The 18,488-nt window shown below is 39.6% G+C and overlaps 1 protein-coding gene across 2 annotated transcripts in view; it reads right to left on the minus strand.

Moving 5' to 3' along the window:
• LOC124177206 (kielin/chordin-like protein) overlaps nucleotides 1–18,488 on the minus strand; it is a 185,959-nt gene extending 167,471 nt beyond the window's left edge. For both annotated transcript variants that reach the window (XM_046559349.1, XM_046559348.1), the window contains exons 1-2: nucleotides 17,696–18,488; nucleotides 16,132–16,274 (exon numbers count right to left, since the gene is read on the minus strand). In XM_046559349.1, coding sequence (XP_046415305.1) covers nucleotides 16,132–16,274; nucleotides 17,696–17,841 — 289 coding nt within the window. In that variant the 5' untranslated portion in view covers nucleotides 17,842–18,488. The remainder of the gene's footprint in view (nucleotides 1–16,131; nucleotides 16,275–17,695) is intronic.

Genomic DNA, 18,488 nt, shown 5'->3' on the forward strand with positions numbered 1-18,488 from the left:
AAGATTACAGCGCTGGTAGCCTCTCGAAAAAAAAACCCTCAACTTGGTTGTAAATTCACACCCTAAACTTTTTTCTTATGGGAATTTAGCATTATTTATGAGTTGGGGGTGCGAATTTACACCCAAGTTGGGGTTTTTCTGCGAGGGCACCTTTGCGGTTTCCCTGGTGGAAATAATTTCGATACCCCACTACGAATCTAATCTTACGATTAACTAGAGAAATTTGGACATTTTCGTAGTTCCGGCTTTCAATTTTTCGTAAGTCATCGTACTTTTCTCGTAGATTATCGTCATGTGTTACAATTTGTAGAATGGCTCGTATTTACGCGATCGTTTTTCTTGTATCAAATGTTGAAATGGATATACTTTGTTTGAGCATATCGTGAAATTCCTGGTTTAGAAAAATACGGAATGTCAGTTTTTTTTATATATGGCTTACCTATTGAGACAAGGTGAGTTCAAAAACGTAAGACAGATTCTCTAAATCCGTCTAGATCATACTCATAAGATGAGATCAGTCTTCGAATGTACTTGACTTGCCTGCTATGAGTTTTCCTTGTAAAAGAGATGCGACATCTAGCAGTGATTCAAGAGTTCATAGAGTTCATAAGGAAGCTGTACCTTTCAACGAAATTCTAAGAATACTACGAAACAAAAGTTTGTGTTCTCTGGGTCCGAAATTGTAAGTATCTTTCATAGAATATTGCGACTTTTTGTAATTTTTTGTAGACTGATAATTTTTTACGAAATTCCACGAGTTTCTATGAACGAAATATCAATTTTCTTTTCGTTGGAAGTTGTAATCATGTTTTATAGAAGACTGTAGATTTTTATAATATTTGTAGAGTTTTGTAATTTTCTATGCAAAATATTATTCTATGCAATATATCAATTATAATGATTTTTCCCCTAGTGTTTCGTTACGTTAACGTTGTTAAGTTCAGCCTCACAAATTACCAGGAAATCACTTGTTAATCGTTGATGATTTCAAAGCGAGTGGCTCTTCGACTAAGTCAGAAATATGAAGCTCGGCACAATTTCATAAATTTTAAGAAAAAAATCGTTTCGATACAACATAAACAATATAACTGGTCACAGTGCGAATGTCATTGTTTGGACTCTGATTTGATTCGTGTAATATAACGAAAAAAAGGAACGTTGATGTGTTTCATAGTCATAGGTTCAGAACTAAGTAAACATATACGAATTAGTCATAATTATTAGATTACTTTAAATTGATTTGACGAACTACGGAGCTCTCTATGAGGCATAGACGTAGAGCTAGTAGTCTGCGAAGCCTAAGTTTATGTTCATGTAAGCAGGTAAACATGGTTTAACAATTTATAGCACCCTTGAACCAACTGGAATCTACAATGAAACCATCACAAAATAACCGTGATTTTGTTCTATGATAATTTTCTGCATTTAGAAGTTACGAATGCCTATCAAAAGTAGTTTATACATAAGAACGAGTGCCAAATAAATTCGTATAAAAAGTAGTCACATCCCCTCAAAAAGCACTTCTGATGCAAAAACCTTTCGCCAAGAACATTAAAAATGGATTCTCATCCTTTATGAAGAAAGATTCAAATAACATATCACTGCCAAGTACATGTCTGTTAATTCACAATAAAAGCATGATTGAAACTCAACCCTTAGCTTCCACATCTCTTTGGAATCACAAGGCTGTCACGCTAGGATCAGATTGATCTTAATAATTCAATGGTTTCTTCTGTATTTTCATCACTGTATAAGTTATTTTGTTTTTTATTCATACTTAATTATCACTAGTTTGAAAACCCTTGTTTTCTAAAGCTCGCTCGCTAAAGAACTACGAAACATTAGTCATCAAAGTCAAAAATCACCAGGTCAAGGACCTGGACAACCAGACCTACGGAGCGCTTGTCCCGGAAGACGAGTTTCACTAGGTAGCGGACCTGGAGCACAGAAACTACGGAGCGTTGGTTCCTCAAATCGAGTTTCACTAGGAAGCGGATCTGGACCGCAGGATTCAGGAGGTAGAGAACCCGGTACTCGAAATCTGCGGAGCACAATTCTTATACGTCCGTTCTACCGCGCGGTTGTTTCCAGACTGAGAAATTCGGCTAGCTGATTTTCGATCGATGACGTCAAAATTTTGGGTGACGTCACCTTCTGAACATCCGAACATCCAAACTTTGATTTCGAACTTTAATACTATCTATGTGTGATGTATGATGTATGATGTATGATGTATGATTCGTAGTCTGACAAGCTTGGGGTCAGTCTGATCCCAGTGTGGCAGCAGTGTGATTCCAGAGAGATGTGGAAGCTAAGTGTTGCTGTATAATGTATGTGAGTCTGAGAGCGATAGGTAATGAAGACATGTATTAGAAGTTTTGGTATGTTAAGTATGCGTGATGCGTAATACATATGCGTCTGTGTCTGTACGCGTGAATCTGCCTAGCAACGACGTAGTCCCAAGCTAAGCCTCGAAATGTACACACACGCTGTGATTGTTTCTGTTTTCCGAATATAATGTTATACTCCTAACCAGACTTTGTTACCCTAAGGGTTAAGTTTCAATCATGCTTTTATTGTGAATTAACAGACATGTACTTGGCGATAGTACGTTATTTGAATCTTTTTTGATAAAGGATGAGAACACATTTTTAATGTACTTGGCGAAAGGTGCTTCTTGGGTGGATACCAAATACCACGTATTTTGTATTCCAATGCTTGGTGGATATTCGAGTAGGCGATAACGAAGACGGAATCATAAAGCCTCGAACGAAATCTCCGGGCGTTCGACATTGATTGTAAATCTCCGGAGGGCCCTCGTCCCCACCAACACTACGCACCTACTCGCCCTTCTGCATCCGCCTAGGATGGTTGATCAAACTTTGAAATTACAGGAATATTACTCGAGCAATTAATTCACCGATGATAAATCTATAACGCAATCAACCGTAAACGGATTAAACCAAATACCAGAGTGATGTTTATTTGGAAGGAGACGAACCGGAAGAATAAATTAATACTGTACACATACCTACGGGTAAATATGAGAGAACGACCAAAATCGTGAGGAAACGTTCATCATTTTCGCGTGACAAATTGCGTCTTGAAATCTTATTTAAATAAATATTACACGTATTTTATCTGTGTACGTATTCCTGCCGAATAACGTATTCATTGGTCGTCTCAGCAATCAACCGTCAAAAATCAATCATCGAACAAGTCGTAATTGATGTATACGTTACATGATATATTGTATAAGAGTGATCGTAACAACAACGATGACGGCCGTGTAACAATGGTATATGATTCGTTTTCATCGGAAATAAAGAAGTAAATAAGAAGAAAAAACCGACAATATTCGATATTTGATATCCATTGTTAAACTTTATACATACCTGTATGTATAGATATACAGACATATCTTATAAACGAATTGTGTAATATACCGTATTTCAGCTGATCGTGCAGCAGGATCGCTTACTTTGAAAGTCATAAAAGATCCGGGTGTAGACATGCAGCTTTTCAGATCTTACATATTATTACACTCTTCGCTTTTCTTTCTCCATATTTTATAACGAGCGAATATCTCAGAAGCGGAAAAAGAAACAAGAAAAGGTTTTGCAGAAAGCTTATCATGATGCTGACATGAGTTGATTGGTGGATTTCTCCATTTTTAATATTCTGCAAGTAACGTTGAATTTTATTCAGGGATAGACGTATTCCGGATATGAGCAGCTAATAGTAAGATCAAAGAAAAATTCAGAGACGAGTATAAAAAAATTGTAAAAGAAATAATAATTGTTCTTTTTCGAGTATTTTATTCATTTATTTTTTTTTTGTATTTCTCTGAATATGAATATTTTTCTTTCATTATCCTCACTTTCTCTTTCATTTACCTCAGCTTTCGCACGTATTTATTATTCCTCACCCTCGCTGAAAATATCGTAACCATAATCCACGAGCCAAATTAAAGTTATAAAGAATGTTTATACTTATATCCTTTTAAACTTTCCCCAATTTTCCATCCGCAAGAAAGCTCTTCAGCGCAAGTGTCATGAGAAGTAATGAAAATGTGCGGAAGCGAGTATAAAAAAAAAAAAAAAAAAATGGCAAAAATTCAAAAACTACATTTTCTCTCTTCACATCTTTCAATTCGTTGCTGATTTCGCTGTCTAAAATTACTTGGAAAATTTCGAAAATCGCACAATCCAAAAGTCTTCCCCTTTCAAGTCCAAACACGTAAATCATATCTCTGCAGTGTACAAATAGTCAGAGTATAGATATCGTGCAGTGGGATACAATGCATTACGGCCCAGGAGTATGCATTATACATACATATATATATATATATATATATATATATATAAGAACACGATGCAGACCTGCCATATACGTACGTAAACTACGTACACGAATGCATGCATGGTGAATAAACGAGAATACAGCAGCGTCCGTAAATCCATACATTATACAGGTATACAATATGTGCATGCATTTATATATAATACATATATACACATATATATATGCATAATACACATATGATATAAGTTCGCGAATGAATATTTGATAACAACTTCTCAGCGCAGGTATAATTTTGCCGTAAATACACAGCCCCGGACGTACGTGCATGCACGTATATCGTACATGTGTGTGTGTGTGTGTGCGTACATAGAAGAAACGAAATTAGTCGTAGGTTACATGCCAGCGTAAAACTTTCAAGCTTAATTAATTTGCGGCGAGCCATTACAATCGGGGGCGTTTATACTTTGTGTGTATATTAAATCCTATATTCGTATACGACTCGTGTATGTCACACATATTACGGACGCGTATGTACGTGGTATATGTGTGCGTAGGTATATCCATGATATACATCTGCAGGAACCAGCAGTATATAATCCCGAAACTTTCCTTGCTTTAGGTTCAGAGGCAGGAACCAGCATGCTGTGTGCAACGAGCCGCAACCGCTAATTGTAAGTAACACGTCTTATAGGTATAACAAACGCTTCGTCGTGTTACGAATTGGGATATTAACTCCAGAATCGATTTATACTTATGTGGCAGAAAAATTTCCCCCAAGGCAAGTCACTCAAACATGTATTCGGGCGTGCAAAAGAAAATTCTGAGTACTTTTTATAAAAATCCGTGTTCAGATAGTTTACAAGTAAATACGAAGTTTAGGAGAAAATGAGTAAAAAAAAAAAATTCAAACATTGTCCAATTACGTGATATAAGAATAAAATGGGCACCTCTAAATATCAATATTAAGAGCTTATATTTGGCTGAGATTTTCTATTTGAGATGCTGTACCAAAATTTTGATGCGCATTTGACAATGAGACAGAGATTTTTTTTATTTTGGCACATTCGTGAAGGAATATGTATGAAAAATATTGCAGTTTATTTGCTTGATAAAAAAATGAAAGTCGCTATGATTATTTTAAGTTGCCGGATGAACAGTATTTATCGATATTCGAAATGAAAATTTAGGATAAATGCTAATTAGAACATCGTTTCTTGCAATAATACAAACTAAAACCGTCTAATATTTATACACGTGTCATATAATTTTTTTTGTAATTCTATTAAGAACAATTTCCACACCATTTCTACAAATACATGTTAAAAATAATTTCGAGAGGTTTTTAGCCTCCTTCGAAAAAATAAAGGCACCTTCTGGACATACTGACAAAATTTGGGTATTTTTAAGGAACTCTTTTGCACGTACATGTGACAGTTGCATGGCTGTGTGCGAAAATAATTGATTTCATGCGACATCCACTTGTATGTTGGTTATTATTTTATTTTGGTTCGTTCGTTCTGTACGACAAGCTTGTGAATGTGTATTACCTGGATACCTTTGAGTACCGTTTCATGCATACCAAGATTATACCCGACTTGTGAAAGAGGATGAAGAAGTGAATAAACAAGTGATCTGAGTAAATAAAAAAATTTTACGGCAGAGAAGCTGACCTAGCTTAACTTCGTTAAAAATGTATAGGATCAACGTAGATCCGGATAATTTTCCGAACTGTAAACCGAGTCTAACAACCGCTGGATGAAATTAAAAATACAACATCTGCGGGAAGAATCCGAGTCTGCTTTTATAATTATACAACAGCTGTATACTTAAGCTGCAGCTATGAAACGGTGAATGAGTTAGGAATAAGTACACGAATACTGATGAATAAAATCTGAGACGTGATCAATTTTCAACCGAATTCGGTAGTTGAATTTTTGTACCGTTAATTAATTGATCATATTCGTATTCGTGACATGTCATGTTCATGTTTTCTGCAATTTCTTAAGAATGGTATCCATTGAAATTGTACGGCATTCTTTGAAAAACTTAATGCAGTTTAGCATTGTGCATGTTCTTAAAACACGATTAGATCATTCGATTTTTAGGTTATCAAGTTACCTGATTTTAAGCTCGGATACAAGCTAAAGACAGTCATTGCATACGATGACTGTAATTGAGAGTAGTAAAAATATGAATCAACTTGTAAAAATTGTAATAAAACAGATACTGATCGCCAATTACAAATGCAATTTAAATTTTATTTCTCTCTAAAACTACCCTACAGAAATTTAATTTCTACTTAAAATCGCCCTAATTACAAAATGTAATCAGACAGTACCCGATACCGCGTACGTAACAATTCATCGTAACGAATGCAGGGAACTTGGAGGCTGTGGAAAGATACATGGAGAGAGGACTGCGTAGATGAGAAAGAGACCAGAGGGGTGGGTAGATAAGCATGGAAGATGGATAAAACATGCCTGAAGAAGGAAAAAAAAAAAAAAAGAAACGCAGATGAGAGAAAAGTCGATATAGGTTTCTTGCCGGCGGTTTTTTTCTACGAAAAATTCTTACACGTGTCTCTTTCCTCGAGGCATCCTGCATCAGCGAGTACCTTCATCCCCGTTTCTTCCTACTTCGCGCCTTCATCCCCAACGGCCCCGGAGGCGCGGTAGCACGGGCTGATTCTTAATATTCTTTTGACTTGATGAGCCGGTGCCGAAAACACATTTTCCGTGTACTTCGGTGGTTGTTTCCAACTCTACAGGGGCTGCAAGTCTATTTCCCATCCGAGGAAACTCGCGAATGTACCAAAGGGAGGCTTCGGCAACGAGCGAGATTCCAGAAACCCTGGGGCTACTCAGGCACCACACCCTCCTGCTTTATTGCACGTACGAACGGCGTGGAAAAACACGTGGAAAGAACCAAAGAAAATACGAGCTACTGGTGTTCGCTACTCGTACCGACGCCGAACAAAATTCATTCAGGCGTCGGTGAAACATCGAAACGATCGATCAGGGGTTGATCGCTGTGTAAAAGGAAGTATGCAATGACGACGATTGCAAAGATTACACGCTCATCGTAGAGAATCCCCACGATTGCAAAGGGATTTCAAATATTACAGAAAGATTACACAGATTGCAATATGATTACAAAGATGCATAAGTGATTACAAGGATTTCGAGGATTATTATACAGAGAGAATATGAAGAATACAAAGGAATTACAAGCGATTACGAGGGATTATGAATGTAGTATGGGTTATTTAGAAAATTACAGGAATTTCAAGAATTACAAAGGTAACGTGAGAGATAGAAAGAAATTACGAAGTATTTCGTAGGGTTTCAAAGACGACCAGGAATTTCAAAGATTACCAGGACTTCAAGGATTACAACGATATCACGAAAATTACAAAGATTCGAAGTGTTTCAAATATGATAAAAAAAAAAAAAAAAATGGAAATTGATTACAAACCGTTACAGAGGATTACAAAGGAGGAATGCAAAGAATGACAGATATTTAAAACTTAGATTACGGAACATATTTAACATAGAATTACGACCCCTAACCCTGAAACGATGATATTGCGGTCGTTACATCGTAGACATCTGCATGATCGAAGGACCGGACGAAGCTCCGGGAATCAATCAATCAAGCCGGAAAACGACGCCCCCGGTAAATGTCACTCCTTGTCAATCAATCAAGTACGTACGTTAAATTTTGACAAGCTAAAAAAGTTCAGAACCTTGTTGCACTCGGATTACGTAACTACTTGTTTTTTTAACCAATCTTGAGTTTTTTCATTGTTCGCCGTTCGAAGCTATTTATAGCCGATGGTTGAGAATTCACTACATTAGGATTGCACCAAGTTTAACATTTTAAAATTTGATTCAAGTAATATGACTATTGTATATTTCCACATGCGAAACTTTGGATCAGATTGCTGACCAGATAACACAAAGAAACAATATTGAAATGTCGATCTCAATTCAAGATCTCGCGGAACAACTACTATCCGTAGAGTATTTCTGAAAAGTAGATATGTCTTAAATACAAGGCTAGCAATACGTGATTCGTAGGGATTATAAATTTTATAACAAAAAAATTGAAACACCGAATCGCATAAAAAAATGTTCACTTCCAAAGCTGAAAAGTGAGGTTATGTTTCGTGATGTGTGTACAATTTTCATAAGAATAGTTTTTAAATGCAAGTGTTCTAGGACAAGTAACTAAATTTATAAACATAGTAGTTTTCTTTTTTGTTTCTATGTTCAAAAATCTCTGAATTTAGACAGTGCTTGGGCCCTGCTGGGCCTACAGAATTCGTCCCCTCACCTCGTAATGGTTCTTTCCCAGTGCAATTTTGCAGATGACCTGATCAATTAAGTGACGCCAGTCGCTTTAAGAATACCGCGATTTTTGAACCCAGAAAACAGTATTTTAGCCTCGCTCTAATTTGTTGCCAGTTCATTGGAAGTGTATTCGACAAGTTAATCTTGTTTCCGACGATACGTGGAACGAATTCTAGATGGGACGGGAACGATGTGTACGTTTTGTCGATGGAGAAAGGACAATGCTCGGGTTCAACCTACACGGAGGTATAATATAGAGCTACCTGTAGCCACGGAGAATTGTCAAGTCTATCCGGATAAAGCACTGCAGCAGTTGTTCTTGTCTCTAAACCTGCATCGTTCAACCTAACTTCACCTGTTTCTGTTTTCATTCTATACACTAACGGCATATTGTGATTAATCATTTTTTACACATTCCGACGTCTGAACAAAATTGTGAGTAATGTATCGTTTGGGCCTATGAGTCTGATATGTCAGAATATAAAATCCGATTTTTGGGTCAGTCTTACAGCAAGAAAGAGAAAATGACATTTTTTCGCAGAGAAACGAAATTGAGTCGATCATTTTTTTATTTAAGAAACATGGAAAACTGGTTTACGGCTGTTGTTGAAAATCGATCAAAAAATGAATGTCGTACTTCCAAAGGTAAAACTGTTTTTCACGAAAACACTTCGAATCGTGCTTATTATCAATGACAGGTTACAAAGTTTGAAGGTGAAAATTGCATTCATTCAATTTCCAATGAAAAGTACGATTTCGAGTTTAGGCTTCATCGTTTCCAACTTGTGACCTTCCAGATCAACATAACGAGCAGCGATAATCCCGATCATAATTCCGATTCCGAAGGATGGAAACATGTCAGAACGTCAGAGACTTGCCGATGAGTACGGAACAACGTACGAAACATTTGTTGAAGAAAGGGTGACATTTCGCCTCTCATTGGGCCTCATTGAGCAAACAAGCCCGCGTAAAGTTTCGCGGAGAAAGTATAGGAGTGAGGTTCAAATTCTTTTAACTCTGTTATCCTTATTGTCGCACGTGGCAAAGTCTCGTTGGAAACTGTGAGGCGATTACTACTTTGTTGTCAGAGGGGCTGGAAGGAAGCAAGGAGAGAGAGAGAGAGAGAGAGAGAGAGAGCGACTGAGCGGGGGCGGAGAGAAGGAAAAATGGGAAGACGGGTGAGGTCACCGGTAAATATATTCCTCTGGGTTTACGAACTGGAGAGATAAAGAAATGCGGAAGGAAACAAAGTATCAGGATGGGCGGCAGCTCCGACAGCTATAAGGACTTTGTTGCGTGCAGGAGCGGAAAATTGTAATATACACGGATAGACTGAAAAAATTGCGTGTTTCGCACATTGCCATGAGAGATGTTAGGATGTTACAGCGATTGGACGTGAAAAGTATTACCGTTTTGCCATTTGGAAGATTGGTAATCGGGACGATCAGATGTAAACTGTAATAGAATTAAGGGGGTAGACAACCTTTGAAATTTGCAAATACAATTTTGGGATGATTACATATTTAGAGAGGTTGATGGTTCGAAAATTCTTAAAATTGACAAAATGGCAGCCAAATGTGTAAAGGCGTACGGAAGTTCGTTGGTAGCCGTCTCCAGATATCAAAATCCACGTACGTCAAACGCAAAAAGGGGCTTAACAATCCCGTTCTGTATACAATTCCGAACAAAAACACTACAGCACATTTTCATTTGGCGCAGAAATAAAGAAACGGCACGAATTCCGCGAATTTACTATTGCGATTTCGTATAATCCGTGCCTTTTCTTTATTTCTGCGTCTAATGAAAATGCGTTGTAGTGTTCTTGTTCTGAATTGTGCATGGAATGAGGCTGTTAAGCTCGTTTTTTCTTTGCTTCTGAGATACGAGGATTCTGATATCTGGAGATATGTTCGTCAACGTCGAAATCGACCACCCTCTTTACCGGTTGATCATACCTCGCGACCGTTGGTGATTTCAGACAGTATTGCTGATTACGACGGTTTTATTGAGTGATTACCAGCTCGAAAGAATATCGTAGCCAGTGATGTTTACGCTTAAATATGAAATTGCAATAGATTGCCGATGGAGAGATAGCTAACCGTTTAAAATTCCCCTCGTCGATCGGTACTTCGTAACGTCGTCAGCGTTTCGTCTTTGCATTTTTGGCACGAACTAATAACGGTGTAAAGGATTTGCCGATGGGACGGTATGGGCAATAGGTATTCAAATACCATTCTTCGAAACAGTCGCATCGCAAGAAACGGTGGAGTCGCGCCACTGCAGAAGGAGGTAAAGTGGGATGAAAATCTCTGTTTCTCGCCAGGGTTATGGGCAGTGACAATAGTCGGAGAAACGGTTCCAGCCCTCTCCATTCGCAGAATGATCGCTTTTATTATACCTCTGACGTCTGCCGGACGATCATCGAGACTCCGTTCGCCCATTGCATTACCTCGGCCAAATTTCAGCCCCCGGCGAGTCAGGGGGATGAAAACACAGCCCGAAGTCACCTTTGCGCTACTTCGTTCGAGGGCATTTCCGATGGGCCAGTGATTCGAGTCCTCGTGTATACCTACCCGAAAGTTTTAAAGCCCTTGAACGAAATTCGAATTCCTCGGACGCATTTTGGAAGACACGTGATCTCAAAGTTTACGGACGTAAACTGACTCTGGGGACGTGTACGACGACTAAGATTATATGTAGTCACGTGGAGTGGAAAATAATCTCTTTCCAGCCCACCAACGCAACGGCGTATAGCTCCTCGATCCTTTTCTGGCAGAAAACTGAGAAAAATCGAATTAATCCAAGTTTTCTCGCCGTATCATAAAGTTATACTGGTGGGTGAATAAATCAAAAAAGAAAGTCGAAGGTCAATATGGTGGCAATGACTTTGGTCCATTTTTTCAATTCCAATACGGCTAACGTTGCGTTGGTTGAAGAGAAAAAAATAAAGAAAATGGACGTGTGGAATGATGTTGGCACTTTCTAGAAAAGTCTCTGCTGTAAAGTGTTGTGTGTGGCCGTATTAGCTGCTACGTTTCCTTGGAGGTTGTTTTCATTAGAAAAAGAGAGAAACAAAAAGAAAGATAACGTAGTGCTGAAGTTGATTAGCCGGCAACGTTGAAGGAGTAAGTTACAATAGGTTTTCGATAGGACCTAGTCAAAGATATAACGGTCACGACATGTCGGCCAGCCAATCAGTGAAACCGACAGTCTGGCAGTTACGTCACTCTGCGTTCGAACGAGACGTAATTGGCTCGGAACAATAGCTTGCTTTTACTCGAAAACCAAAGGTTGCCAAAATTCTTTGTTGTTTGGTATTATAATGGAGTTGATTAATAATCACAAACAATCTTGGACCATGACATCCGGTCTGAAGCCGATTACATGTCTACACGATAACTAGATTTTTTTTTGCTCAGCCATCTTCTGGTTCCAGATGTCGAATCGAGGAAATTTTTTTTTCTTCCCGGATTACGCTTTTCCGTTTTCTCTCACCGGTTTATGATCCTTGTTATTATGATTATTATTATTTTTTTTTTTTTCAACCAAACTGCCGAAACTTTTATAGCTTTTATGTAGGGGTTGATGTATAGAGATAGACGACGTCGAAGGGTGGTCGGATAGATATAGCTACGATTTGGGGAGAATTATTAGCCAAGGAAAAGTTGACTCCAGAAGTTGTTATTTCTTACTCAACTACGGGGATGGTGAGACTCGGTAAATTCGTGAAAGATGTTCATAGTTCGGTGAAAATTACTATCTCGGAAAATCTTGTGACTCTGATGACCGATAGAAATAAGAAGATAGGTATTCGGGTTCAAACTCTGTGCGAAGTTTAGCTGAAATACTGGTAATCGTTCATGGTCAATTTTGGATCCTGTTGAGCATCTTCGATAAAGTGCTCGTGCATGATCGTAATTGTTAACTCGAATCGCAACGATATTTGGTCAGAGGTTCTCTCTTCGCGGTAGATTAAATTAACCCGCATAGCAGTGATTAAAATACACGCCAAATAAAATCAGTTGAACTTGTAGAGTTGAACTTAAATTGGAACAATCCATCCCTTCCAACAATCAAGATATGCCTAGCTTGACATGAACATATTCGACAACATAGCTGTTTAATTCATGGTGAAACGGAAACATGCACGGGGTCGACACAACACGACTAAAGGTCAACTGTACGTATATCCGATCAATCCATGACCTGTATTCGTCTCGGTCGTGCTTAGATACGTGTAAAAGGCGTTGGCACGGTCAAGGAACACCTTTAGATGATCTATTGAGACTGTCGCTAAGTAATTACAACGGATTGAAGATTTGAAAACGCGAGGTGAGTACGAGAGCAGCATCAGCCCGTCGGCCAGCCGGCAGCCATCTTGTTTACGACCACTGACGCGATGCCGGCCCTTTTCCACGGGGCTGCGTTCGTTTACCTCATTTTGACAAATGAGCGTATGTAACCCGTATAATTGGTTAATCCTAAATTGCCTTACGGCATACAGTGGGGAATAGAAATTCTCACGTATGGTGGGTTTTACTGCGAATGGCATAGGGATGTTTCGGTTGGACTGGTTCAATTCCTAGAAATTATATTAGTCGAAGTGCATTACGTGTATAATTGTTTTGTTTCAGAGCTGAGTGAATCCATTTGCAACGTCGTTCGTCTTTTGACAAAGGCGAGATTAAAAAATATATATATTATATATATATTTTATACGAACAATTACAGGAAGGAAGTTTGTTTTCAATCTGAAACTCCTAATTTTCTACAATCCTCGACCTGGTTTTCATTTATTAATTTAGTCTTTCATCGTCATGCAGTTATTACGTATATTTCACAAATTGCATGCGACATGATTATCTAAAACAGAACTCGGAATCGAAAAATTTGGACCAGATGTTCAGGCCTTTTCGTCCATTTCCTAAACACTTACAATAGGCAACACGAGATCCATTTTTCCGGTTTATAGAATTGCTCGTCTTTATTTATTTTCCGTGTTTCATTATCCTTTGCCTTGCATATGAAAAAAAACTTGATAACACATCCCTGATACATGCGTAATGGTGAATCTAATTTCCTCCAATTTCCAACGGGAAATGAAGCCCAGCTTGTCAAAATTGTATTTACAGCCACAACCCATTCCCTAATTGGTAGTAAACACCTTTGACTCACTCGAGAAAGAAAATTTTGTACATATGAACGTAAATGTTATATATATAGCCTGAATATACGTGCATCGGCAAAACATTTTATCGGAATAACGAGACTGGCCGAAGGATAGGGAGATACAGAGAAAAGGGGTTGGAGGGTGAGGAACGAGGGCAATCATATTTATCGTACATTTTCCACCCTGTACCCAAACAAATCATCTTTCTTCGGTCTGCAGATTTGTGTATACGTGTATGTACGAGGTACGCGGTCGCTATCTGAAACTCTGAAACTCTGAAACCCGAAACCCTCCGCTTCTCTTTTCTATACTGTTGCAGCGCCGGGCAGGTTTTACAAGTAAATCGGAAATAATTTCATTCTTTCAAATTTTCTCTACCATTTCCCTTTCCTTACGTATCTCGAGCGTAAACAAACGTATACCGAAAACTCAATAGTTTTCGACAAAAGTTTCATAATCCCATAACTTCAGAGGCGACTTCCTTTGACTATCACTTACAGTTTGACTTTTGTTATAACATCATTATCGCGCACAGCAACGTTGATGAAGAGTTTTTCAATGGAACGAAAAAAAAAAAAATCAAAACTCAAACCGCAAATTGAATTAACAAAAGTCAGAATTAAAATTATTTATGCCAATCGGAGAGTATCGTTTTTGAAGATTACGAATACGTAAAATGTATGTAAATCGTTTGTATTATGTACACTCATCACTGCTGTATACAAGTTCAGTGAACCGTGAATATAAACACTTGTAGAAACACTTCTCTGGAACATAATTGTCACACGGTATGAGAACACAGTTTTTCTGACCATCCACCGAGTTTTCTTAGACACTTAAGTACAATTCATTTACGAGATTAAAAAATATGGAAAACGAAACCATCCATTTGTATTTGCATTCAGACGTTTTCTGACTTTCCAATAACGAGAGGTCCGCTAATGTTCCGTGTGGAATTAGATCGCATCAAATGGCACGTGGTTAGTTGTTACCCTAAAACAGTAGCGAAGTTTCATGATGGAAATAAGCCGAGCGGTCGACGAATCTCAAGAATCTTCAACACGACGATACCTACGACGTTTGAGAAGTTTGAATCGTTAGTGCTTCTGTTATGTGCTTGAAAACGTACCGCTTCGCGAATAGGTGGATGCGTATCTACTGCACCTCCTGTCAATTCTAAGGCTAGTCGCTCTTTCTCACAACCTCTCACTCTCTCTATCTCTTTCTCTTGACTCAGTCACTGCAGACAAGCTTCAACGCACACTTGACGCAGAAAGTTCTGCAGACCGGATTGCTGCTACGTGGCTTGCTCAGTCGCACATCCATATTGCCGACAACGACGATGGCGAAGCATCAAAGTGCGCTACCGAGTACATCCCTTAATCGCTTGTACATGTAAGACTTAAGTAACACTCTGCCCGTGCTTTTGCACCCTGATGTTTTTGTCTCCTATCAGGTTATATTTTCCCGCTCTTTATCCTTCTGTCATTGACTTCTTTCCGTCACTCGATACGTAGGCTCTTTACTTTAAACTTGAAGCCGACACAATTCAGAGTTATAATGACGTATAATTCACGAGTTACTCGAACTGCGTGCAAAAACCTTGAAAGGAAATCAATGTTCTACGGTAAACCGCTACAAAGCGGCTACCATACTACAGTATCCAATCGCGCGTATTGAAGTACTGGGTTATTCTTTACGAGGTTTCGAATTCTACACACCCTATACAAAGTTCAACAACTTCGCTGATTGAATAAGCTGTATTAATAGTTAACCTTGGTAACTTATAACGAAAGCTGGTTATACGGTCAGCTAAATGTCTTACTCCGCGCTATAGTGTACAGGTGGCCTTACACACTTCGTAGATAAGTACAACAACTCAAATTGAAACTTAGGAAGGAAATTCATTCTGTGGCGGCGATAAGTTGTACGATAGTTGTTCCACGACTGTTTGCTCTTTGATGAACTTGAAGAACTTATCGTGTGGATATCGCACGAAGAAGAGGGTATACTAAAAGTTCACACACGGTATAGCAACAGTTGGATTTGCCGTCGCGGTATGAGGGTCAGTTTTACACTGTGCAGACTGCAAAACGATATGCTACAGTTATATAGTAACCATTGCGATAAAGAATCGGAACAATCGTCACAATGTGACGGTAAATCGGTCTGTTGCCGTACTGAACGCGAATCTTAATGCACCCTTTTCTCCGTGCAGCATCGAATTTCTGGATATTCCTTTCACGCTCTGGAAAATTCATCCTCCATTCTTGTTACCGAAAAACTAGAAAAGATTATACTCACTGGTACAGGTGCCTTCGTCGACTTCTCGCGCGTGGTCCAGAAGAGTCGTGATCACGCACTGAAGACCCTCCGAGCAACTTCCAGAGAAACCGAAGAGGCCTCCGCATGGTTCACCCTCGACGCGAGCACAAACTCTGCAGCATCTGAAAGCAGGGGTAGATTGATAAGGGCTCCATGTTGGCGTGTGCAGAAATTTTCGGGTTATCGATGTCGGCGCCTCTCCCTACCCGCGAAACAGCCGGTGTGAAGGGTTGGAGTTGGGTCAAACGAGCAAAAATTGCTTAAACATTTACGACGCGTCGTGGTTCAGCTTCGCAATGTGCAATCGCGGTGTACACATTGAAAGAACAATTTTGATCGTGTGAAATTCAAATAGGGGAGGAAAGAAAATTCCTTTGTCAGAGAACTGGAGTGAATGTTCCCCCGGGAAATGGGATCCGATTGTAATCGTGATCAAGGAAAATCGAACGGAGAATATTACACTATGGAAAAAGCCGCGACTGATTGTGAATAAAAATAAGGGCAGTTCTATTCGGGTGGTATTATCGTGTTTCACATCTGCGTCCGATATGTAACATTTGTGATCGTAGATGCTTATTACGCAGCTTCTGTAAATTTCGGTTCACGGATCAGTCTTTTGAACCCCGGCCTTTGACGAGCCATGATTTATCGCATCAAATTTTTTCAGGGTAATACTCCGATCCACTTTACCCGATACTTTGATCTCTGGACTCTAACATTCATTTTCAGGGTAAGCGGACCAGTCCTGTCAAACAATATAATAAATACTGAATTTTCGGAAATCGCACGTCAGCGTTTTTCTTCTTTTTTGGTTATAACGTTCTTATCCTTTCTTTATCTAGCCATTTTTTCTCATTCGTACGTGCCGTCAGGACTAATCCGGAAACAGGCACTGGCTGCCTCTCGGGAAAAGTATAATAATCCGCATCTTCCAGACGGAAAAGTAAGCTGCATGATTTATCGTAGCAAAGGATTAATGCGATTCTCAAGTACATTTAAAGGTCGAGGGAACATTTTTCACTCCGATCCAGCGACCGTGGACGTTGGCTGCGGCACCGTGAGCCGTCGCGTCGCGTCTTATTTGTGATCCTGCAGGGTCCCAGTGCCGAAGTGTCCTTGGTGAGAAATTGGAATTCTACGTCACCGTACAAACCCTTGAGTTTTTGTCAATCCGGAATGCAATTTATACGGTTAAACAGCCGTCAATATCCTTCACAAGAAATGCAAACAACCATTCTACTTTTGGAGATGCGAAATGCTCCCGTTACCGAGAATTTTTAAAACCTTATGAATTTCTTGAACCAGTCTATGTTGGGAAAAAGGACCTTCAACTGCTGAAATAAAAGCGAAAATAAGCGGCAAAGAGACCGAGAGATCACCGGCTGAAGATAAGCCAAACAACAGTCTGCACTTGTCTGTTTGTTCTCGACCCGCGTGTTTTTTACGGCTTCTCGTGCGGTATGCATATGCTGCAGTGGGCCGAGGGGTTACGAGGCATGCACTTGTGAGTTGGCGAGTCTGTGTTAAGAGAAGGGTAACGCACTTGCAAGGATCCCAGGTGAGGCCCCCTGGGCAATCCTCTTCCGTTAGCGAGTCGCATTCCAGCGGCGAACAGACGCAGGACAAGGCTCTCGCGACCGCAACTGACAGGACGACAATACCGCCGAGTAAAACGAGGGGGACTCTCATATTTTCGAGGCCTTCAACGCAGTTCGCGAACTCGTTACGGTTTAGCGAAGTGAGTAACACTATCCAAGGCTCAGAGCGAGACTAACGCTGGACTGGCTTCATATCATCCCACCGCTGCCACCATTAACCATCGTTCAACGATCGGGTAAACGTCTCGCACCCCAGTCACTGGCAGCACTCCGTTACATCGACGAATCTTATCCAATTGAACGGAAGGCGTACGGGCACGGAGAACCGCATCACAAATCACAAACCACTATCCGATATCAACACTTCAACTTGCACTCATCCCGACAATCCATATTCGATTTTATGTTATAAGAAGTTGCAGAGACGATTGGAGCCGCGGTTTTATCGGCTAAGTATATTCTGCGCAATTTTATTATCACCGTCAACTGTGTTCGAACGTCACGAATAGAGCCACCGGCGTTCACGATTTTCCAGAAGTTAATTACTCCTTGAACGCACAACAGCGAAAGGAATGCATCATCGATCAATCACGAGCACTATTTCGACACAAGGAGTTTATTTCCAAACGGCGCAGGGAAGCGAGATTCCTCGTCGTTTGCTGCAGTCGGGATTTGGCCGTGTCACCGCGTTTCTCGACGAAAATCTAACGCTCGAACACTCGAACATGCGACGCGAAG

The sequence above is a fragment of the Neodiprion fabricii genome, chromosome 3, assembly GCF_021155785.1.
Source record: "Neodiprion fabricii isolate iyNeoFabr1 chromosome 3, iyNeoFabr1.1, whole genome shotgun sequence".
Classification (NCBI taxonomy): domain Eukaryota; kingdom Metazoa; phylum Arthropoda; class Insecta; order Hymenoptera; family Diprionidae; genus Neodiprion; species Neodiprion fabricii.